Source organism: Sarcophilus harrisii, chromosome 3 (assembly GCF_902635505.1).
Source record: "Sarcophilus harrisii chromosome 3, mSarHar1.11, whole genome shotgun sequence".
NCBI classification, from domain to species: domain Eukaryota; kingdom Metazoa; phylum Chordata; class Mammalia; order Dasyuromorphia; family Dasyuridae; genus Sarcophilus; species Sarcophilus harrisii.
The window spans coordinates 447,149,852-447,167,212 of NC_045428.1; the positions used below are offsets into that span (position 1 = coordinate 447,149,852).

Below are 17,361 nucleotides of genomic sequence, written 5' to 3' on the forward strand. Positions count from 1 at the left end.
TTTAACTCTCTGTATATGTTTGGTCTCGTGAACCAACATGTGAAGTCAGTAAGAATAAGGAACACACTCTAATACATTTTCATATCTTCTAGTTCCTAAAAAACAACAGGCAATAAGTTGTCTTGATAGCTTAGATACTTAGGAAATAGCTCAGCTTAGGGAATTTTTATTTCCTGGTGGAGATAATCCATTTTAGAATAACTTTCAGATCTCTAAATAAGTGCCACTTGCAACCATGAGAGCCAACACATTCTCCAGAAGCTTGAATAGAGAAAAAAACAAAAACAAAAAACTACATCTTGCATTGGAAGTCAATGCAAATTATTAAAACTTAAGAGAAATAAGAGGAAAAAATAAATAACGAAAGAACTGTCAACAGTGGGAGATACCACACAGTATTTCTGAATTCTCAAGTCTCTTCTCTGCAGTTTGAGAAAAGTCTTTTCCTCTTAGTATTGAATTCTCTATTTAGCTCTGAGTCCCATGGTGTTCTACCATGAGGGAGTATCACCATCTAGTGGCCAAAGAGGAAATTGAAACTGCTAAATTGAACTTCCTATCAGTGGGCTTTTGGGTATAAAGTCTGCTATGGGTAGGAAGCACCAAATGTAATTGTGAATAGATTCTCCTTATGTCGTTTCTGTTAATCCTTATTTGCTTCTTTTGTCCCTATTCCCAGAGTAAGATTTCATAAATGTTCATCTTTTTAACAACTTTCTAAAATGTTGAATGGAGAACACAGGATAGAAGGAAAGAAATGAGGTATTAACTCATTTTCCAAACAATTTATGCCTAGTCAGACTTTCATAATGAGACATTGCTGAACTAATACATGATATAACTAAAATAATAATAATATGAAATAAATTTGTAACAGATGTCATACACCAGAAGACAGGTTTCTTAAAAGAGGCATAAAAAATTGAATTTAAATGTAGAATGGACAGTGTAACAGCAGAAACCCAAATCCTAGATGCTGAAGTAGTTCTCAAAGCATGGTCTAGAGAATCTTAGGGAGTCCCTGAAGCCCTTTCAGAGAGTATATAAATTTAAAATTAGTTTTTATTTCTAACATGGTAAATATCTATAAATAAAACCCACATGATAGTATGAAGATATTGAGAACTAAAATGTAAAAACCACTGCTATAGAGAACTGAAGAGCAATGACTATTTAAAAAAAAAGCAGCTGGCTATATGGATGATGAAACATGCCTTTAAAGTATTGTTGCAAATAGGAGACCATAGTAATCACCAGGCCAGGCTGACAGAAAACAACAGTAAAATGTGAGTGTAATTATTTATAGAAGAATTGAGTTCTCTAAGTAAAATCAGGCATATTAAGGCAAGGAGGCAATCATAAGTAACACTTCACATTTGTATAAACAAGAACCATAGAGAAGTAAATGAGACTTCATTTGTACCCGTGGTTATTGGCATTGCAAATGATCAGTGTGTCTTCCCAACTATATTTTAAGGTTTTTTTTTTTTTTAAAAGACTGACTTTTATACCTTTGTACCTTGAACAGTACTCACTTCATGCAATTAGGTTAAGAAGACACATCATACATGCACTCACATATATACATACACAACACACACAAATAGGTCTTTTCAATCACATTCACAAAAGATGACAAAAATCCATGACTATCAATACAAACGTTATATTAAAATTTTAATCAAAGATAAAGAAGATAAGGTATCATTTACAAACAGAGTCAAAGTTGGCAGGGAGGGTGGGGAGGAGGGGATATTAAATTTGGGAATACAGAGATAAGGTCATAGAGCAGAGAAAAAGAATGGACTCCAAACTCTGCAGCTGTTCACCTTAACATGTTAAGTTATCTCTGTTACAGAGGGGAACAATTGATTACAAAATCAGTTTAAAATTAATGGTAATGGGGAGAAGAGAGGAATAGTATGGCCTATTATTATGTTTTGTCCCCACAGAATCCTTCCCTTTTATCTTGGCACCTAAAATTTAGGTCACTCAATTCAGCAAAGAAACTAGATGTAGTCTAGGCAAAAGGCTATGCCTTTCTTTTCTTATTGATTGGGATGCCACCTTAGTTCCAGCCCTACTATTGTACTACTTGCAACACACTTCCTGCTCAAAATGTGTCTTTTTTCTTTAGTCTATGATTCCCTGAGGCTGTTCAGCCTCTTTCCCCTGAAAATTCTATTAAGACCTCTAGCAGGTCCCTGGGCTGGCCTGGGGCTAGGCTGCTCTGGGTGCCCAGAATGTCTCTTTATGTCTGTGGGTGTCTCCATTGGGGAGTTTTCTGGGGATCCAGCGAAGATCCTTGGCTCCTCTACTTCAGATGGGGACCTCATATCTCTTTATATCTAGGAAGAAGATAGAAATTCAGGTTAAGGAGATAAGACAGATGAGAGGATCAGATAGACTCATATCTCCTTAGAAGAACACTATTTGACACACTCAAGTTTTACCTTATACTCTTCATAAATAAAGTTGTAAGGATAGGAACTATAAATCTTCCTTCTATTCTAAATAAAATAGATTGGACTGGAAATAAGTTTCTACAGGGAGTCAATTAGATTCCCAGGAATAACCTGATTCCTCCTCTTTTCATTCTTCTGAATGTCCTTCTCACCCATAATCCCAAATTGCATCAAAATGGTATTCTTAAATGCTTCCTGGCTCCCTCTTTAAAGAGGGCAGCATGAATTTTATGTAGTCCTCAACCTCTGACCCCCCCCCCAATCTTTCATACCCACGTGGGAAACAGATTCCTTGAAGGGAAAGAGCTCTCCTATCCTTTCCCCAGATAAGCAACACTAGAACAGAGCTCCCCAGGCTTCCCATGGAATACAAAAGAAACTTCCTCCCAGCCCTTCACTCTAGTGAAGGTTCACTAGTCTGGGTTCAAAGCATCAACCAGATCCCTGCAAGCAAGAAAACCAGGCCCAAGAGAGGAGCTCAGGAGGCCACAGAAAAGGTTATCCATACCACCACCAACACAGCCCAACAAGACCAAACTCTTTTTCTTTTCCCATCTCCTTCCCATGCCATCCCATTTCCTCCCTCCTTTCTTCTCTCCAAAACACCCATTGCCCATCAACAAAAGAGCAGAGGGAGAACCAGGTCAGTATCTCCATTGGACTTGATTAGAATTCACTTTCATTGTTTTCTTCACCCTTCAAGCAGAGTACTAGATAATTTTGGACTGTGAACCTCATAGCAGTGGCATTACAACTGCAAAGAGGAGAGTCTTTATTCTAAACCTTCCTCCCCTCCCCAAATAAAAATATCCCTAAGGTCCGGTCCTCCCCAAAGAAGGCAGAGGCCCCTGTTCAGGTTCTGCACTTCATAAGGAAAACCCCATGAACATTACATTGTTTAAATCACAAGTCCTTGGAGCTGACCCCTTTAGAAGCAAGCAAGAGAAATCACACTGGTGAGGAGAGTTGGCATGCAGTCCTGGTTCCGATTGCAAATCAGTCATGGGACTAATACTCACAATACAAACCACAGCCCACCGGACACTACCTTGGGTGGGTTAGGGCCAGACAAGAGCTATGAAGACATATGGAAGACAATGGATGTTAGTAAAGATTAGCAACATGTTGGGAGGAAGGGATGGGGTGGGAGGGAAAGAAGGGAACAAGGGAGTTAAGTAGGAAGGGAGGGAGGGAAAAAGCATGGAAGCTGGAGACTTCAGGCTAGGCTCCCTGGAGTCCAGGTTAAGAATTTTCAGGGAGTCAGGGCTCAAGCACGACTTTTAGAAAAGTCAGAGATTAGCCTCTGGTTCTCCAGCAGGATTCAGGGGTAGATTATGATTACCACAAAATGTGGGGTTTGGGAAATCCCCTAAAATTGAATGCCCAAACAAGCCCTCCAGTTCAAGGACCTTAGATCTCAGGAGAACTCACCCTCTGTTTCTATTCTCACTTCTCCTCCAGGCCTGGATTTCTTTGTACACCAAGCGAGAGAGGAACTGTAGGGGAGAGAAAAATAGAAGGGGAACTATGGAGCTAGGCAGATATCAACCGTTTTTAGAGGTCTGGGGTAAAGAGTTAGGATAGGGTCTAGTGGTGCTTTCCACATAGTACACATTCCATAAATATTTGTTGATTAATTATAGGTGGAAGGATAGTAACCTTGAGTGGTGCATTATTTAAAGAATGTGATACCATTCTGAGCTATCCAGAAAAGATGCAAAAACTTCCAAAACGCAGCCACTCCTATACTGTACCAGATTTTCTAGTGCCAATTCCTTCCCTGTGGAAACCTTGCTAAACAGCCAGGCCAGGATGCCATAACATTGGGACCCCACACCCACTCAAGGCAAAAAAAAAAAGTCATTTACCAGGCAAGCCAAGATATCTGCAGAAATAAGCATATAGAAGACGTTGTTCCAGCCTGTAGGGGAGATGAGTCCAGCTAGCAGAGGCCCTAAAGCAGCACCTAGAGAATAATGCAGATGTGTGAGGAGCAAAGCAAGATGGTCCAGACCTCAGGTGGTCAAATCTCCTCTGCTGTAACATTCTCCCCACAACTCAGCCCATGCTCAGGGTGCCAATCTCTGCAGTGGAAGAGATTGCCCAGAATAAGGAGTGGGAAGGACAAGAACCCAGCCAGACCACGCTGACCTATTGAGCCAGTCCCATCAATAATGGCTGCCACAGTGGAAAGCGCCTTTGCATTGCCCCTCAGACTCTTGTGTGTGCCCTGGGGAGACAAGAGAGAGTAAAATCAGAGGTCTACCATGAGCAACTTGCATCACTGCTATTTAGCCAGGCCCAGAGTATATCCAAATTCACCAAGGAGAGCATCAGTCTCTAGCTGAGGGATAACTCAATAATGGCAAAAAGGATACAGCTCATAAGTTTGATGATGGTATTGGGAAGATGCCTAACTTGGGGGAGAGAAAAGGAACATAGTTTATTCAGAAGGGAAAATGTTTCACAGACAACATGCTAACCTATCTAACACTGAGTAAAGAGAAAGGGAATGGACATGAGACCAGAAGAGAAATACCTACTCAAATCTTGCAAACAATTCTCTCCCCTAATCATATAGGCCTCGTGGGGAACTGGGACCCTCCATGGAGTGGGACACCATGAGTTGTACTAAGTGGAAGTATAATGCCAATTCTTGGATGGGCTGAGCTTACCAGGTCGGCTGAGACAGCAGTGGTGATGAGAGCGTAGGGCCCATTGACCAAAGCCCCACAGATAATCAACATCACTAGGAAGGTAGAGAAAAAGATAGTGGTCATCTCCACCAAAGGGTAAAGGTGAAAAGTTCTCCCAGTCTTAAACTGTTCCCTACCAGACCTAGTCCCTTCTTCCCATCCCTAATGAATTCCTGTGAACTGAATTGTTTCCTAGTTCCTCCTTCCATCCCCAACCCCAGTCTACTCCTAGGCATTTCAAACATTCAGAGCACCAAACTTCTCCCTCCCTTTGTCCTTTTCTGTGCACATCCATGGAAATCCAGAAGAACCCAAATTGCAGTCTCACCTACAGAACTGCCAATTCCATTCTGGCCTACAGAATTGTACAGGAACAGCTAGAAGAAGAAAGAAGAAAAAAGGGCATGGTATAAAAAGATTATCTTCATGGGATGTTTAAAGGGACTGTGGGCTATAGATCTTACATTACCCTTTTCCATCCTGGAATCCCTAGTCATCTTGTCTACCCACCTAAAACTGATAGGGATCTCTGTCCCCAACAATAAATTCCAAGACCTCCCTTAGGAAGCTGACTTAGCTTTGAAATCTATAGTTTCCCTATTTGAAAATTCTTATCAAACCCAAATTTCCCATTGCAATGTAAACCAAAATTCCTTTGCTTTATCTAAGTTAGGCGAGAAAATATAACAGCTGGCCTCTTTTTCACAATCTATTCCCATTCTCTACCACCACCACCACACATACCCCTCTTTTCCCTAAGCTAAAATAGTTCTCTAAGCTCTCATTTCCCTTCTTACTATGCCATCCCTCTTGTGGATAAACCATTTATTCCCTGTAAACATCCCCCCTGTAAACAGCCAACCATCCCCTCCCAAATGAGAGAGACTAACCATAGGGGCAGCTACAATCAGCATGACACAGCAGGTAGTGGCCCTGCCATTGGTATAGTCAGAGATGATCCCTGCAAGGATGCCACCTGTAACACATACCCCACCTTACCTCCCAATGCAATCACTGATAAAAACCAGAGCTCTTCCCATCATCCCACTATCTTTGACCCCTTTGCATTATTACCACAGCCTCCAAACTAAGGTGTGGACAAAGGATTCTTTCCACTCCACCCTTCCCTACATATCCCCTTATAAATGAAAAAACAAGGATGAGGAGGAACAGCTTTTTCCAAAGGCTGCCTGGTCAGGCAGGAATCCTTGGAAATATATGTCCTCTCCTCTGATTTTGCTTGATTAGGTCAAGCCTTATTGATCACGTACTTCCCTCCCCTCCCTACTACTCTACTCTCAATTCAAGGGGAAAGACTCAGCCCTCTGGAAAAAACAAGCACAGAGAGCCTGACCTATTATGCCACCAACATCAAAGAGGGTAGAAAGATCTCCAGCTTCCTTGGGTCCAAAATGAGCTGTGGAGAAAACAAAATAACTGAGAAAAAATCTGGCCATAAGTTTAAAAGTAGGCAGAACTGGCTAACTAAAATGCATAACTTGGAAGCAAAGAATAAAGGGATTGATTCACAGAACATCTAAGGAACAACATCCATGACATTCTGCAGCTATCTCTGAAAAAATTCCTTTAAATAAGCTTTGAGATAAACTAAACTCAACGTTTATCATGACTAAGTCCCATATGCAATGCTCAAAGCTGCTAGAATGTATAAAAAAGGCAGTTTTATAGGAATCAGAGAAAATTGGGGATGTTATTTATGATAGAAGAGACAGGTAAGGAAGAGCGTGGATGCTAGGGTGAGTAGTTGGTTTAATGGTTTAAGGGGGACCTGAGGGAATTTGACTCCTCATCCCTAAAGTGATTAGGAGTGGAGAGAGAAATGTGGTGGAAGATATTGGGAGCCCAAAGTGGATGAAGGATGCTGAAGGGTATGCCTTGCTGTGGTTTTAAGATTTGGAGGGGGGCAATTTTCCCCAATGACATATAGCTCCTGGACATAAACAGCTATTGAATACCAGATCTTGAGTCCAGCCAGCCAACAGAGAGAAGTATCTACTTAATGCCCAAGTTAGGGGCAATGTGCCAGAGCAGAGCCAACACAACCACAACCACAATGATCCTCACAGTGTTGATGAATTCTCTCTTTGACAGAGAAAGCTATAAACTTCTCTGGTAGTTGATTATAAGGCCTTTCCCCAAAAGCCTCCATTTTAGCACCCAATATGGAATCAGTTAGCCTTCAAGTAGGTTCTTGTTAGGTAATGAAAATAGAAAGTTAAGAAGTCACAACAGAGAACAACAGAAAGAAAGGAATACTCAGGACATGGTTCATTATGTAATCTTCAATTTTGTCTAAAACATGAAACATGACATGATGAAAGATATTTGCATTCTATGGACCTATGGATATAGGGGTGCCTAAAAGCCCTAGTATCCAATTTCTAAGTCTTGCTTTTCTCACAAGACAGATTCCAGAAAATTTGTATCCCCAGCCTGAAGTACATGCATAGTACCTGGGTGATCCTTTACTCTGCTGAGCCAACCCCTTCATTCCCATCTCAGCCTTCCAAATACTCTTTCACAATTTCTTTCCTTACTTCCCCCCTTCACCCATTTCCCTACTTTCTCCACCTAGCACATGCACTTACCCACATTAACGATGTAGAGGGGCAACCAAAATAAGAAGGTATAACTGACCAGCTTGGCAAACAACAGACACAAGGAGAACTCCACTACACCCTGGAGGAAAGTAAAGGGATGGAGATAGTGCCAAGGGACTCCCCCATCACTGATCTCAGGGTACCATCTCTAGGGCACTCTGTTCTGCTCAACCCCAGAAAGAAATCTCTGGAGTAACCATTCAAGCACTAGCCCACTCCTTCACCACTCCAACCCTGCCAATCCTCTCTTACTCACCGGGATTTTGAGTGCCCCTAGGAAACTGATGGCTCCAGGTTTTTCATTTGACTCCTTGGAACATCCAGCACTTTCAGTTCCACAATCCCTCTCAACACAATGTGAATCCACAGATGTAGCCAGGTCTTCAACGGGTGCATTCTGAACACAGTGGGGAAATGTCCGTTAAAATGGAGGATGAGATTCTGGCAATCCCCCTCCCACAGAATGGAAATCCAAACTTACTCACCATTACCTGAGGGGTATGGGATATCCCTGACTGAAAAGAATAGGCCTTAGGGTCAAAGGCTTAAATTCATGGTTAAACACAGGCTTTAAGGGATTCTTCTATAGAACTCATTGCTTGTTATGGCTGGCCCTATTTCTGATGGAGATTTAGATGGTCAAATGTATAGCAAGAAGTGAGAAGCAGGGACTAATCAGGTCCATTAAGTAACTGGTTGATTTCCCAACTTCTTCTTCTTACTAGCCTGATGTTTCTAGTAACTAGTTTCTCTGGAAACCAAAAATGGGGAGGAATGAGGTGAGTAAGGTCACCTTTCACCTTCTGGGAAGGTTCCTACTCACATGGTGCTGAGGAGGGGCACAATCCACATCTTCAGGATCTAAAAGAAAAGGTGAGGATTAGAATCACAGGAGGCCAGTACCTATCATTCCTGAGTATCCTCATCCCTTCTTTCCTTATTACTGAGCTCAAAGCAGTTCAGAATTTGGGGATTCTCAGTACTTTATTAATAAGGAGGAAAAAAGGAAAAACAGTAGAACTTAAAGGAAAGGAATAGTGTATTGGGAGGCAAGAGTTGTTCTGTCATTTCAGTCTTGTCTCTTTGTGATCCCATTTAGGGTCTTCTTTGAAAAGATCCTAGAGGGGCTTCCCTTTTATTCTTCCAGCTCATTTTACAGATAAGGAAGCTGAGGCAAACAGGGTTACTCAAAGTCATACTGACAACAAGTGTCTGAGATTGCATCTGAATTCAACTCTTCCTGATTAGGGCCCACATTCTGTCCACTATACCACCTAGCTGCCCAAGAGGCAGGAGGCCTGGATTCCAACCCCTATTATCTCTAGTTGGTTGTATGTCTTTAAGCAAATTATTTCATCTTTTGGTATCAATTTCTTACCTGTAAAATAAGGATATTATTAAATTCCCTATGTATATCATAAGACTGATTATAACAAAGAGATAAGTAAAGCATTTCTAATTACTGCATCCTGAAATAGTAAGTTTTTGTTTATCTAGCATTTAAATACTTGCAAAGTGCTTTATTTATACACTGCTTCATTTGATCCTCAAAGTAATGATAAATTTAAAGCCAAGAGACATCAATTTCAAATCTTGTTTCTGTCACCTATTTGCTACAAACCAATGACAACTGATTCTTTAAAGTCTTGGTTTTATCACTATAAAACTGAGATAATGCAAAAACTATGTACCTGATATAGGATGGCTATGAGGAAAATACTATAAACTTAGAAGTACAATACAAATGTGAATTAACATTAGTTATCTCTTTTTCTCAGCCCCTTAAGTATAGAAAAACCTTCTGATTAGAAAAACAAAAACCTAGTATGATGCTCATTAGAGAATCCTGGAAAAAGAAAAGACCTGGGAGTTAATTCTGCACTTACTCTCAACAAGGAAGAAGAAGCTGATGACGCCTGTGACAGCAATGATAATACCAGGCACAATGAAGGACAGGCCCCAAGCTGAATCCACCCAGATACCAGCAATCAGGGAGCCCAGTATATTGCCCACAGATGTGTGGGAGTTCCAGATACCCATGATAAATCCTCGCCTAGAGATGAAGATAGAGGAGGAGAAAAGAGGTAGAAAGGTTAGTAGCCTTACCTTAGGTGAAGGAGCTAATTGAGAATTTCATGAGCCTCTATCTCATCTGATGAGCTCAAAGCACCTCATCACCAAAGGGACAACTAAGGCTGTAAGCAAGGAAGGAATGTGATCTATGTCACATTAGGATAGGAAGAGAACTGAGGGATCATAAAACCTTCCAGATGAGTTTTTTCCTTATTTAGTCCCACTATCCTGGAGTTCCAATGCGATTATTTCTACCATCCTTCACCTGTGAAATCTTTTACCAGCGAAATCGATTCACAACTTGGAGTATTCTGTTTCTCTCTGTCTCTCTCTTGCTCTCTCTTTCTGTCTCTGTCTCCCTTTGTCTGTCTGTCTGTCTGTCTGTCTCTCTCTCTCTCTCTCTCTCTCTCTCTCCCCTCCCTTCTCTTTTTAAACACCCACTACTTCCCATTTCTTCCTCCCTTTTACCCCTTCCCCCATAACTATACTTACCTTCCCTTCCCAAACCAGTTACCAACACAGGTCACTACCGATGGCCAGCCTGTGGTCTGTGCCAATCCATTAAAGAGCTGTAGGAAGAGAAGAATTAAGAGAACATGTATGATGGGCACAGATTAACTTAAAAGATCTGGAGCTGAAAATAAAGAAAGGAAGCAAGAAGTTTGGGAATGAAGCCCTATGACTCAAATATCATATACAAATCCTTCACAAAGCTAAAAACAAAACAAAACAAAATGTCCTATATTCTCCTAACTAATGAATAAAGGGCAGAGAAGATAGGTTGGATGTCAAGGAATGAGAAGAGGGATGGAAAAAGAATTGAGGCTGGAAAATAAATCTGCAAAAGGGAAGGGAATCTTTACCTGGACAAGCACATAGTACCACAATTGGTGAATGTTCCAATAATAACCCAGGCCAAAGAGCGCAGTAAAAATCCCACTCAGCAGCATCCCAGCAAACAGGTAATAGCGGATGGAAAGTCTCTCCCCAAAAATTCCACTGAAGAAAATTAATCATTAAATCTCAAAAATATTCCAATCACAACCTGGCCCTACCAACCCAAGCCACAACTCATACCTGGTCCCTTCCCCAGCTCCATCTACTATTAAAGTAAATGTTTCCTAAGGAATTGGGAGGTCTAGATTGTAACAAAAGAAGGGTTCCCCTCAACATTTTTATCCAGATGAAGAATGATTAATCAAAAGCACCCTGTAAAGGAGCAATTCAGGTAGCAAAGAGGCAACTCCATCTTATTGACTAGAGATTAAAAATCATTGATCAAAGGCAGCCTTGAGAAGAAAAACAAGTCATAAATAGGCAGCCAGCTAGGAGAAAGTAGGGAAGAGCCCCAGATCTAGGGGATTTTGTCTGTGGGGAATATTAAGGGTTGATGTATATGTATTGGTCTCTTCCATTAGCTGAGCCACCTCTTTCCCCATCTTCCTTGCACATCCTTAAATAAATACGCTAGTACTGATAAAGATACTGAACTCAAGAAAAATAAATTATCCTGATTTATTCTATGCTATGAAGGACTCCGGCTCTCCCTTAATACCTGATGAACATGCCAACAGCATAGGCAATCAGAAAAGCATCATCCACACCTCCCAGCAGTTCCTTGTAGTTTTCCTGATCTGGAAATAAATGAAAAAGATGCCTCCCCAATCAGATTGCCACAGGATAGACAGCTTCTCCCAACTCTCCCAGCCACACATTTATTAATCAAACATTAAGTATATGCCATGACTAATATGGAAATGTTTAAGATGACTGTACTTGTATAATATCACATGGCTTGATATCTGGGGGGGGGGGTAAGAAAGGAGAGAAAAAATTTGGAACTCAAATTACAAAACTCAAACTTAAAAAAATTAATGTTGAAAACTATCTTTACAGGTAACTAAAAATAAAATACCATTGAGAAACAATATATATTTATATATGTTCCAGATACATATAGATCTAGGCAAAGACAAATCCCTAGCCTCAAAGAATTTAGATTCTAAGAGACAAAGATACATGTAGAGACAAAATGGATATAAAGTGATTTTGAAAAGAAAGCACTAATAGGTAAAAGAAGAGAGGGTCTGGAAAAGTTTCCTGAAGAAAGTGGCACTTCAGCTGAACCGTGAAGAAAATTAATAATTCTGAGAAATGATGGTGAGTAGGGTATGCACTGCAGTCATGGATAAAGGTACAGAGATGGAAGATGAGTAACAGCTAGAAAGACAACTGCACTGCAGTGTTCAGAGTATGGAATACATTAAAAAAAAGCTGTAAAGGTAAATCAGGGCAATGTTGGGAAGGGCTTTAAACGCCAAACAAAGGAATTTACATTTGATCCTGGAGCAAATAAGGAATCACTGGAGCTTATTGAGTAAGGAAATAACATGGTTGTGCTTGCCCTTTACCAACACAAGTTTAATAACTATATGAAGGATGGATAGGGCAGAAATAGTACTTGATTGGGGTTGGGAGACTACAAGACTATTGCAGTAGTTCAGTGAAAAGGTGATAAGGGCTTAAACCATTGGACTGAGTTTGTGAGCAAGGAGAAGTGATCTATGTCAAAGATCTGGTAAATAAATGACTGTGTAGGAGGGAATATAGGATAACACTGAGGTTCCCTTCCCAAGGGTTTGGTTTTTCACTAGTCATCACAATCCCCATACATTCCTCTTCTTCAAGGAAAAAGTTAGGGGAATATTAAGGATAGAAGGCAGAAGGAGAAGGGCCAAGCTCTTACCAAATGGAGCCCAGCTACACCATGTGGTGCTGTTGGAGTTGTTGTTGGGGTTTTCTAGCCCTGTGCAGTTTCGATGCAGCTGGCTCTGAGGAAGCAAAGGATTAGCCTGAGAGTCATTCCCCACTGAGATAGAGTCTCAACAGCAACAGCACCCTCAGCACCCTGAGCCTCCTTCGTCAGATCCCACCTGGTCAGATTCTCCAGTCTAACTCCTATCCAAAACTCACTGTCCGTTCCTGCTCCCAAAGCTCTCTGGTCTCTTGTGCCCTACACCCCTGGCTGGTTCCTCATGCACAGTATGTGCACACAAAAAGTGGAGCAAGGGGAGCTGTGGACAAGAGGATTTATGGTGTATTGGAGGGAGCTACTTCCCTTCCAAAGGAGACTGGGAGGAGAAAATACCTGCCAGATGCCTGGGAATGTGTAAGAACCTGTCCTTCAGGATCTGGGAGCACATCCTGCCAGCCAAGCAACAGTATCCCAGCACAGACCTGCTTCCTCCCTCAAGTCACTCTAGACCTCACCCTGGCTTTTCCCTGGCCTCACCTTGACAACACTGATCGGCTTCCTCGACAGGTGGTAACAGGTGTAAATGAGGAAGGTGAGCAGCAGAATAAGGCCTCGGTACCTGTAACAGAACGAGACAGACATCTTAGTCAATAGGAAACAATTGGAGCTGGCAGTAACAATCCACCAAGATCCATAGGGCCAGGAATCATAATATGCACACACAATTCCATTCCCTAGATATAACTAGGCTTTATAACATGGTTCTCCAGAAAGAGCTCAATAAAGAAAACTTGATCTGAAAATTCACAGAAGCAAATCAAAAGATCTAGGAATATGAGCTGGAATTCAAAAAGGCAAGAGTGAGATAGGTCACTCCTGTTCCCAGTATAGAATTTAAGAGTTAGCAGTGGGGAGAAAGAGTATATTAGACAAGAAAGCTTCCACCTATTGCTCCATGCCCAAACCTCTCAGCAGGGTTGATTCATTATTATCACTATAGACCAAGAACTCTTCCTGCCATCCCTTACACTACTTTCTCTTTTTAGTTCATTAAAATAGAGGAAAGACTATCTGGATCCACCTTTATAGGAGCTGTTTGAAAAGCAGATAGGGGTCATTTTGTAGCTTAAGCCTGGGAATAAAGAAGGAAGACTCCTAAATGTCAAGGGAAGATTCTCCTCCTGAGGCATGGAGACAGAACTAATTTCTCCTAGCTATAGGATCTACTATATATAGCAGAGCTTAGACTGTTTTTTGCCATTACTACTCTCCATAGCTTTTTCCTCTTTATCCATTCTTTGAGACTCTTTCTATTATATTTTGTTGTCTCCTTACTCTTCTCTATTCATGAAAAGAATTCTAAGAAAATTGAGGTTTAGAAGGGGAAAGGGTCCTGCAATGGTAAAGTTCAGAAAAGTAGCAAAGCCCTGCCTAATCCCAGCCCAGCCTATCTTTGCTTTGCTTTGCCTTCAAAAACTTTTCCTCTTTCCATCTGTGGCTCACAGATCTCACATAGCCCTATATTCTTCTAAATTTTTACTCTGGCTGGGGATGGAAAAAAATATGCCCAGAGTTTCCACTATCACTATTATCACCCTCCTGTCCCATGGTAGCATTTTGGGGAAAGGAATTCAGCTCCCTGGGTCTGAGTCATTGCCTGCTTTTCTAACAGGGATAGATCAATATGGGGGAAGAGGTGGGACAGAAGAGAAACAGTAAATAGGCTGCTTCTACCTATTGATGCAATCTGCCCTTCTCCCCAAAAGGAACACTGTACCCAAGAAAAGGAACATTTTTAAGGACAAGAACCATGCAAAGGAAGGGGAAAGAAATAATAACAAGCTTCTCTGAAATGAGTAAAATATGGAACAAAGAGATGTCCCCTTAGGGTCCCTTTTATGATTATATGAAAACTAGGAGAGAACCTCTAGGTTTTCACCCCTACCACAGAGAAGAGCTTTCAACAAAAGAGGACTCATTTCCCTCAGTGGTTCAGAAATAATGAACTCCCAACTTGAAGGAAGGAAAAAGGTATCTCAAAAAAAAAAAAAAAAAAGCCTGTACTACTGCATGCCAGGCCTTTATTATTTCACATTAATACTATGTAGACAAAGCATTTATTCAGTACTTACTGTGTCAGACACTAATCTAAACTAATCTTCTAAAATAATCTTCTAGCTGGTATTCCAGTCTCCAGCCTCATTCCCTCCAAACCATCTCACACACCATGGTAAAAGAATTTATAACACATTACAAATTACAAATTACTACATAGTCATCTCCAAAACAAAATTTTTCAGTGGTACTTCACTAAGAAATCAATAAATAGCTCAAATTATTTAACATCTCTATATATCAGTTTCCTCATTCATAAAATGGGATCTTGTTCTACCCTAGCTTAGACTTAGGAAGAAAGTACTTTGTAAACTTTAAAGCAATTGCAATAATACTAGAGATGTTATCATCACCATTATTAATATTATTATTGTTGCCATGGGATGAAGTCCAAGGTCCTTAGCTTAGCTAAGTATTCTAAGACCTCCAAATCTGACTCCTACCTACCTCTCCAACCTTATCTTCTACTACTGTACACAACACCCATCCCCCCTTCCCCAACTAAACTATCCACTCTTTGTTTCCCACTGAGACCTGTACATTTCTGTCTCTGGGCCACTGCCCTTCCAGACTGCTCTCTCCTCTGCCCTCCCCTCCACCTTATATTATCCTTCTATCAAGACCTAGTTCAAATCCCACCTTTTCCATGAAGTTTTCCTTTAGCAATTATTTGCTCTTCTGAAGTTCTAGCAGCATTAGTGTCAGTTTCATTCATCTGTTACTTCTCAAATACCTACTGGTATCTTTCTTTCCTCCACTCAATTTTAAATCCCTCCAGAGCAAGAATACTCTTTTATACTCTGAATAGCCAACCTTTTTGCATCCCTAACTCCCAATACAGTGCTCAGCATATGCAATTAGTATGCATGAAGAACAGGAAGGATGATAGGGCTCAGCCCCAAGGACCACAAATTGGAATAAAAAGAGGGACTAAGGAAAGCAAAGGTCATGACCACAATTGCTTTAAGATCTAAGGAGGAGAAATCCTTGGAAAACCTTGTGATGTGTGAGAAATTCTTAGGAGTGATTTCCATTTAAATCTCTGTTTCCAACCTTCAGTTAGTTGTGTGATCATGGGCAAGGAGCACTTTTTTATGCTACCTACCCCACAGCGTTGTTGTGAAGAAAGCAATTGGTAAACTTTATAGGATTTTATAAATATGGATTATTGCCCTCATCTCCGTCTATATATAGCTCTAACTATTCAGTGGGTCCAAAACTGAACATTTTATCATATTAAGACATGTCAATATGTATATTTCTTTTACTTGATTGTGCTTATTTGGTAGGAGGGCTTTTTAACACAGAGGTGTTATTTTGACACAAATGTGAATAAAGACATTAGATATTCATTAGATATTTATCCAGGAAGAAAAGATAGAAATGGGAGTCAAACAACAAACATTTTTAAGTGCCCACTATGCACCAAACAGTGCTTTAAGCTCTGTGAATACAAAGAATAAGCAACTACAATTCTTGTTCTCAAGGAGCTAACACTCTAATGAAGAGGAGAGAACATGCAAACTACTTTGCAGAATCAAACTCCACATAGGATTAAATGGAAATAACATCAGAGGGAAAGCATTAACATTAAGGACTGGGAAAGGCTTCCTTTCAGAAGGTGGGATTTTAGCTGAAATTTGAAGGAAGTCAAAAGGGAGAGAATTCTTGGGATGGGGAATAGCCAATTAAAAGGCAAAGTGAAGAAGACAGATGAAGTATTACCATAATAGCAGGCACATATTAAAAAATATTTAGCTAAATTGAATTGAGGACAATATGTTCTAGGCCCCTACTAAATAGTACTTGGTCAATTACTAGAATGGCAATGGTACCCCCATTCCAGAAGTTCAAGGAAAGGAAGGATTCACTCTGCCTGCTTCACCTTCCTCCGAAGTCCAACCTGGTCTCCCAAAGGGAATTTTAATGGGATATCTGGCTAGACTTTTAGAGGGGACACATAGGCAAAGGAAAATTTTGTCCAATGGTAAAAGTATATAATAGAAGTCAAAAGACCTTAAAGAGACACTTGATCTCTGTGAACTAGGTATAAGAGCTTGGACATACTTTTCATAACCTCTCAGTGTTATAGCTGATAATGTAAGAATCAAATGAGAGATTATGCTGTAATTAAAATATCTGGGTATAGTGGTATATGCCTATTATCCCTGCTCCTGGGAGAGACAGGGATGTTAATGGAACATTTTAACTAAAGAATTCATAACTACAATAGGCTGAACTATTGGATGTCTGCACTAAGTCTAGCACCAAATTGGTAACCCTCCAAGAGCAGAAGTGTGTGTGGAGGTGTCCATTAGGCTGCTTAAGAAGAAGCAAGCCAGCCCCAGTTGGAAACAGAGCAAGTCAAAACTTCCAAACAGTGGGATTGGGATGTGAGGGGCCAATGTACCTTCAAGGAAAAACCCATCATAATACTATACAAATGTTAAGTGCCTAAAAATGTTCCAGACACTATGCAAAGCACTGGCAATGCAAAGAAAATTAAAGAACCATATCTGCTTTAAGGAGCTCACAGTCTAAAGAGAGATGAAAGACACCTGCAAAATGTACAAATTCAAGCTATGTGCAGGATAATTGGAAATAACCAACAGAGGGAAGGCTCTGGAATTAAAAGG

General features: G+C 40.6%; 1 protein-coding gene across 2 annotated transcripts in view; it reads right to left on the minus strand.

Moving 5' to 3' along the window:
• Positions 1-1,660: 1,660 nt before the first annotated feature.
• The window catches only part of LOC100921851 (glucose-6-phosphate exchanger SLC37A2), a 30,534-nt gene continuing 14,833 nt past the window's right edge, over positions 1,661-17,361 (minus strand). Inside the window, exons 2-19 of one of the 2 annotated variants that reach the window (XM_031960850.1) lie at positions 13,148-13,229; positions 12,602-12,686; positions 11,411-11,489; positions 10,719-10,854; positions 10,348-10,424; positions 9,669-9,835; positions 8,606-8,643; positions 8,039-8,179; positions 7,771-7,861; positions 6,516-6,578; positions 6,052-6,137; positions 5,490-5,538; positions 5,141-5,214; positions 4,617-4,695; positions 4,334-4,431; positions 3,897-3,961; positions 3,485-3,540; positions 2,261-2,348 (exon numbers count right to left, since the gene is read on the minus strand). In XM_031960850.1, coding sequence (XP_031816710.1) covers positions 3,510-3,540; positions 3,897-3,961; positions 4,334-4,431; positions 4,617-4,695; positions 5,141-5,214; positions 5,490-5,538; positions 6,052-6,137; positions 6,516-6,578; positions 7,771-7,861; positions 8,039-8,179; positions 8,606-8,643; positions 9,669-9,835; positions 10,348-10,424; positions 10,719-10,854; positions 11,411-11,489; positions 12,602-12,686; positions 13,148-13,229 — 1,441 coding nt within the window. In that variant the 3' untranslated portion in view covers positions 2,261-2,348; positions 3,485-3,509. Of the gene's footprint in view, positions 2,349-3,484; positions 3,541-3,896; positions 3,962-4,333; positions 4,432-4,616; positions 4,696-5,140; positions 5,215-5,489; positions 5,539-6,051; positions 6,138-6,515; positions 6,579-7,770; positions 7,862-8,038; positions 8,180-8,605; positions 8,644-9,668; positions 9,836-10,347; positions 10,425-10,718; positions 10,855-11,410; positions 11,490-12,601; positions 12,687-13,147; positions 13,230-17,361 lie in introns of both variants that reach the window. The other variant, XM_031960851.1, reaches the window with a different exon arrangement.